Genomic DNA, 6543 nt, shown 5'->3' with positions numbered 1-6543 from the left:
GAGCCCAGAGCCTTCCCTGCCCCCACATCCCTTTCATCCGGGTCTGACGTGGCTGGCACCGTGACGGTGGGAGGCGGGGGGCAGATGGGGCCCTGCTCAGAGCCTTGCCTCGCCTTGCCTCGCCTCGCCATGAGTTTCCTTTGCGAGCGCCCGGTGGATTCGTCTCCCCCTCCTGTGTTTTGCCCAGTGCCTCGTGCTGCAGGCAGACGTGGCGGCGTGCGCCTGGGGCTCTGTGCGGCCGGCACCCCGCCTGTTTGAGGGAGCTGCTGGGCCTGTGCATCTGAGCGGCCGCGGGGCAGCTGCGCTGGACGCCGAGGGGCTTTGGCCAAGCTGCCCGGGACCTCTCCCTGCAGCAGGGTGTTTGCAGTGGGGAGCTGGCAGCTCTGCCTGCTCCTGGCATCTGCGCCCGGTGCCCGGGCTGCACTGGCACCCGCAGCCTCCCCTTCCTCGGGAAGGCCGGCCTGAGGAGCGCCACGCAAAGCAGCTCGGGAAAGGCTCCTCCTGGACCGAAGGAGCTCGTCCCCCCAAGACCGCCCGGACGAAAGCTCTCCCGGGGCACCTGGCTGGACATGCCCACGCTGCACGCTGACCCCTTTGCAGGGTTTTCTTACTGCTGCGTCTGCAGAGAGGATTCAACCCCCAGGGCCACAGGAGGTCAGAGACCCCTGCGCCGTCCCGGCCCTGGAGACCGCTCCTCTCGCGCGGTCCCCTCTCTCCATGCAAGGGACTCGGACGCGGCTCCAAGGGAGAGGCTCCTCCAGGGCTCGTGCCGACCTGCCCCGGCCCAGCCGCGTGGCCTGGATGGGGTCTCTTGCTGCACTCCTCACCCGCGCCTCGCTCAGCGCTGCGGGCAGGAGGGCAGAGATCCTGGGTGGGCCGCGGGAGGCGATGTGAGCGCGGCGCAGGTCCTTTCTGCCGGCAGCGCTCAGTCTGCTCGGTGCGTTCGGGGGTTAACGCTGCCTCGAAGCTGCGAGCGCAGGGCTGGCATGGCTCTTTCCCAGCCTACCCGAGGTCGGCCTCTCTCGGGTTCACCTGTTTCTCCAGCTGCCGCCTCCTTCCCTCTCACTCTGCCTCGCGCTCTCCCGCGCCGCCCGCTCCTCCAGCGCTGACGCCGCAGCCCGAGCGCTCCAGGAGCGCTGCAGAGCGCCGAGAGCCGTTCCCGGATCCGAGTGCCACGCACGCCGTGCCCGCAGGTGCGTCTGCTGCCGCCTCTCCCCTCGGCTCCGCCGTCCCAGGCTGCTGCGCTCGGTTTACGGCCAGCCTGAAATCCCCGGCTAGCTGCTGGCTGTGCCGCGTGGAAGGCTCTGCCCCCGCCTTTGTGGAAGGGGAAAGTAAGCGAGGGCGCTGCTTTCCAGCTGGCGAGATTCGTGCCCGGCCTACCTGAGCGGGGCAGCCGTGCCCCGTGCTCTGCTCTGCAGGGGCGTGCGTGTCCTGGAGACCACCCGAGCGCTGGCGCACCCAGGACCGGGCTCTGCATCCCGGGTAGGGGCTGCCCCCCGGGAGGGTGGGGTCAGGATGTAGCCCGCTCTGGGCACTGGATGTGTGGGTGCAGCCCGTCCTGCGCGAGCCCCTGACCGTGGCCGGGGGGGAGGAGGTTGCACGTGGGTTTGGCAGGTCCGGGACCGGGACAGCTGGCGGGGGGGCACCCATGCGATGGCTCATCCTCTGCCTGCCTGTCAGCTGTGAGGTGCTTGCAGCAAGCGTTGAATCCTTTGCGTTGGCCTGAAGGCAGCTCGATTCTGTGTACCAAATCCTCCAGGAGGGGAAGGAGCTGGTGTGGGTGGAGGGAAGTGTGCACGTGCATGTGTGGTAGTGAAGGTGTCTGTCCCTGCGCTGGAAGCTCAGGGCACAACCCCCACCCTCCCAAGGGCGGCTGACCGGAGTGCTGCCTCCTTTGTTGCTCTGGCACTTGGCGTTACAGGGCCCCAGCTGTGCTGTTCAACCCAAGCCAGGGGGCTCAGGACCCGCTCCGGAGCCCTGCCTGGAGCAGGAAGAGGCCCTAGGCAGCGTTGCTTACTCTTAGTGCAGTGTCTAACAGGCTTGGGACCCCCTGGGAAGGGAGCAGGATGGTCCTTTGCAACCTTTTAGGGCCAGACGAGAAGGTTATAACTAGCTGCTCTGGCCTCCTGCACCCCGTGGCTCTTGCAGCAAACCCAGGGCTCCTGGCTGGGCTGGAGCAGGTCTCATAGATTCGTAGACGTTAGGGCTGGAAGGGACCTTGCGAGATCATCGGGTCCAGCCCCCGGGGCAGGAAGTCAGCGGGCGTCAGATCACCCCAGCGAGAGAGGCATCCAGAGTAGGTGCTTGCACCACTTCTGCGGGGAGTCTGTTCCAGACTCTGCAGACTCGGATAGTGAAGAAGTTTTTCCCAATGTCCAGTGTAAAACGGCCTTCCAGCAGTTTGGGCTCCTCGAAGGCTGTGACCTCGATGGAGGGAAATCCAGCCCACCCCAGAGAAGCTGCTGCCGCCGTTGGCCCCTTACGTCCCATTTGGGCGAGTCTGCCCCCAGCTCCCAGCCACGGGGCCTTGTTGTGCCTTCTCCGCTAGGCGAGAGCTGTCTGCCGTCGGGGATCTCGTCTTTGTGACCACGACCGCTTCTCTTGGACAAACTGAGCGCGAGCCTCTGCGGTCCCTGTTCTCGGCGCATCCGTTTCTGAGCGCGCCCCATGCTGCTGGCTTCCTCTCCGAGCTCGGGACCTCAGAACGGACGCGGGACGCAGCCGTGCTCCCCGACCCTGCACGCCGAGGCTGTGCCGCCTCCTGCTCGTGCTTGCTGCTCTCCTTCCCAGTTGTGGGATGGTGTTGGTGGTTCGGGTTCAGTGGCTCCTGCCGCATCCCAGCCCCTTCTCAGGCCATGCCTTCCAGGGTACGGTCTCATCCATCCTCCGAGTGTGACCGTACGTAGGTGACCTTGCATTTGACTGCGTTAAAGCATGTGCTGTTCAGATGGTCCCACCTCAGCACGCGATGTCAGTCCACCTGTATAAGCAGCCTGCCCCCCTCGCCGCTTGCCCGTCTGCCAGTTTGTGCACCATCTGCAAATTTTTGCAGGCAACAATTTTTGTCTTTTCCTCCAAATTGTAGATTAGGATGTTGAGTAGCAGGGGGCCTAGGACAGAGCCCCGGGGGACTCCTCTAGCAACGCTCCTCGGGGCTGATGATGAGTTTGCATTGGAGAGCCCATAAATCATGGGGTTTTTTCCTCCGTTGAATAAATGCAACATTGATTTGAGAGAGATCTAAGGTTTGATTCAGAATGTCTTCCAGGAGAAATCAAAGTTTATTACGTCAGCCATGTTACCTTTATCAGTCAAACTGGACATCTCATTAAAACACAATTGCAGGTTTGTTTACAAGGCTTCTTTTCCAGAAAGCCACGTGGATCGGTATCGAGTGTGCTGCCATCATTTTAATTTCCACTGATTGCATCTTGTCATGGCCTGGCCATGCTTTTGCCCAGAATCAGTGTCTGTCTGTGCGTGTCTGGCCTCTGGCTCGTGCCCTTTTAATCCTGGCAGAACATTTGCTGTTCTTTTTCTCTGTCCAGTCTCTCAAGCTTCCTCTATATCCTGGGCTCCATTGAAATCCACAGTATTGGTTCCCAAGGCTCCTTGGCCAGGTTTTATGATTGGAAAGCCCTGCAGTGACAACACTAGAGAGAGTCCGGCTCAGCCACAGATAGGCTGCACGCCCTTGAGCACCTTGCTTAGTCCCTCCCTGCACCATTCCCCCTCTGTGAAATGGGCACGGTGTTCCTCCCACCCACCAAGAGGTGTAGCATGGAAAACATGCGCTGGGACAGCGGTCTGCAGGCTCAGGAGCTGGAGGGAGCAGAGAGCTGGGTGGATGGGGTGCAAGGTGCTGCAGGAGTCCTTGTTCTCTAGCCTGGCGGTGGAGGTGGTTGCTGCTGGGGGGGGATAAGGGGAAGGGGGAAGGGAGCTTTCACGCCACTATTTTGCTGCCAAAGCCCATGTCCAGAGGGCTGAATTGGGTGGCAAAAAATAGGGATTGGTTCTTCCCCCAGCAGCAGCTGCAACCTCCACCGCCGCTCTGCAGAACTACGATTCCCCAAATGCCTTGCGCTGCTGCGCGCTGCCCGTGCAACCTGGGTTACAGAGGCAGGGGCAGGTGAGGCCCTCCCCATCCTTCTGGCACGGCTCCCCGTGAGCAGTGCCCCAGGCACTACCCGCTGCGTCGCCCCGCCCAGGGGAGCTGTGGACTAAGCCCTGGAGACACGAGCAGACACTGCGGGGAAGGGGGCTGTCTTTGCGCAGGAAACTTCTGTGCGGGCCGGGCCGCTGGCTGCCTCCGTGCTCCGGTTCAGCCTGAAGAGGGGCTCGGCTTTCCCCCTGCCCGTGGCAGAAGCAGTTTGCGTCGCCTCTCCCACGTCTGGGACGGCTCTGACTCCGCCGTGGCGGCGGCCGGCTCAGGGCTGCCATGCGGCCGGGGGAGGGAAACCGCAGCTGCCCAGGGAGAAGCATTCGGTCCGGGGCCGGCCAGCTCTCGGAGCATGGGGACATGGCATTTTGCAGGCTTTTGGGCTTTGCTAGTTGCTGCTTGGGGCCGAGAGGGCCTTTCCCCTCCTGCTGCTGCATGTTTTAAGCTTTCCTGAGCAGCGTCAAGTGCTGTCTGCAGCCCAGGCCGGGGGCCGCGCCTGGGCTGTGCCAATGCTCCTTCTGGGACTCGACCCCGGACGGCCCTGGCTATGGGGTCGCACCCCTCCATCCGGTCAGGAAGGGATTTTCACCGCTGGTGCAGACTGGGGCAGGGTGGAGGGGGGTTGCCTTCCCCTGTGGCAGAGGTGTGGCCTCTGCCTGGGATCTCTCCAACATCTCTGAGCCACCTTTGCAGCACTAGGACATTGGCCACCGCGGTCCCTGCTTGCCCTGTGGCAAGGTCCGGGGCGATGCCTGCTGTGGTGTCAGGGCCAGCTAGGTTTGCGAAGTGGTCGGACAGCGGGTTTGTCTGGGCTGGTTTGCGCAGGGCTGATCCTGCCTCAGGCGGGGGTTGGACTGGATGTGACCCCCCGAGATCCCTCCAGCCCCACGTCTCTCTGTTTCTCAGCTTGGGGCTCCTAGGGACACCACACCCAGGCGCTGAGCTGGAGGGCAGGCAGGTCTGGTGCTGTGCAGGATGCCGTTGCTGGGAGCGTAGCTCTGCTTCCCACGTGCCCCAGGCCACGTGGTCGCTAACAAGGGGCTCTGCTGGGCCAGCGTTTCCCTCTGCGCAGCCCGCGGCAAGGAGCCTGGTGGGCCCTGCATAGCCCCGAGCAGGAGACCTCTCCAGGGCATCTTCCTTGGGCCTTGGTAACCTGGCAGTGTGTCGGGACGCAGGGCCTGCCCGGCCTGGCCACGCTCCAGCACTTCCCACGCAGCAGGGTTCACGCTCACTCTTGTGTTGCTTCCCCTTGCGCTGCCCGGGGACGAGAGGCACCACAGGCCACCCGCAACACGTTGCACCCCGAGTCAGACCTTTCCTTGCACCTGTGACGGGATGAGCCATGGGTGTCTGCTACGGGAGACAGCGGGAGGAGGTTTGGCTACCTCTCGGAGGTGGCTTCCTTGTCCGTTCCTCTCCCGACTCCCCATCGGCTCTCCCGGGGTCGCGCTGGAGCCCCGTTGGGGATGGCAGGGGTAGGACTGACGACGGTTGTCGAGCCCGCTGCAGCGGGAGCAGAGCGAAGGCAACTCGCTGCAGGCCGTCGCAAAGGACTTGCCACGCTGTCATATGTGACCGCTGGCTCGGTGAGGATTGCTCACTGGGGCCCAGCTTCAAACCCCTTGGGACTGCTGTCTGAGGCACTCAGCACCACGGGTCCTGCGGCTCTGGTTTGGCAGTGGTAGGGGGCAGAGGGGCTGGCAGCCCTGGGTGAGTGGAGTGCCCACTAAGTAGGGCCAGGCACCCAGCCCTAGGCACCTGCAGCCAGCCTCTGTCCCTTGGTTGCACTTGCACCGGGGCAAGAGCCTGGGGCAGGGGCCAGGACCCAGCTCACACAGAGCTGTGCTGGTGTCCAGACCAACCCCTGACCGTCTGGGCCCTGGGAGGAAGCGGGGCTCGGTCTCGGGGAAGACTAACGGGCCCTTCTTTCTTGTTCCTGCAGCAATGACAGCGTAGCCCCGTGGCACGAGAGATGGCCCACGTCACCGACTGCGGCACCCAGACAGACGCCGTGGTGGTGCTGTCCCTGGCGCAGGCGGCGGTCTTGGGCCTGGTGTCAGAGAATGAGCTCTTCGGCGCGACCGTCAGCCCCAGCGGCTTCTTCCCAGGGCTCGGAAACGAGCTGGCGGACACGGCCACCGTGGAGCCGGAGGAGCCGGAGGGCGATGGGCCCGCCCGCGCGGAGCTGCAGGATGAGGAAGCGCTGGAGGCCGACGCCTCGTTCGAAAAGCACACCCGGAGGAGGAAGCGGCCGCCCGTGAGGCTGGTGCCCAAGGTCAAGAGCGAGAAGGCCGAGGGCCATGAGGAGGAGGTGGTGTACGAGGTGCCCGCCCTGGGGGAGGACAAGAGCGAGGTGCCCGGCAGCCACCCCCCCAGCCTGGAGG

The 6543-nt window shown here is 64.0% G+C and overlaps 1 protein-coding gene across 1 annotated transcript in view; it reads left to right on the top strand.

The window, feature by feature from the left end:
- Positions 1-2071: 2071 nt before the first annotated feature.
- Positions 2072-6543, top strand: part of ZNF710 (zinc finger protein 710) — a 10494-nt gene continuing 6022 nt past the window's right edge. Inside the window, 2 exon segments of the mRNA XM_025212459.1 lie at positions 2072-5745; positions 6102-6543. The exon segment at positions 6102-6543 is cut by the window's right edge and continues 68 nt beyond it. Coding sequence (XP_025068244.1) covers positions 6132-6543 — 412 coding nt within the window. The 5' untranslated portion in view covers positions 2072-5745; positions 6102-6131.

This window comes from Alligator sinensis, unplaced genomic scaffold (genome assembly GCF_000455745.1).
Source record: "Alligator sinensis unplaced genomic scaffold, ASM45574v1 scaffold407_1, whole genome shotgun sequence".
Classification (NCBI taxonomy): domain Eukaryota; kingdom Metazoa; phylum Chordata; order Crocodylia; family Alligatoridae; genus Alligator; species Alligator sinensis.
The sequence above is the reverse complement of the archived record's forward strand: the minus strand, read 5'-3'. Positions and strand labels throughout refer to the sequence as shown.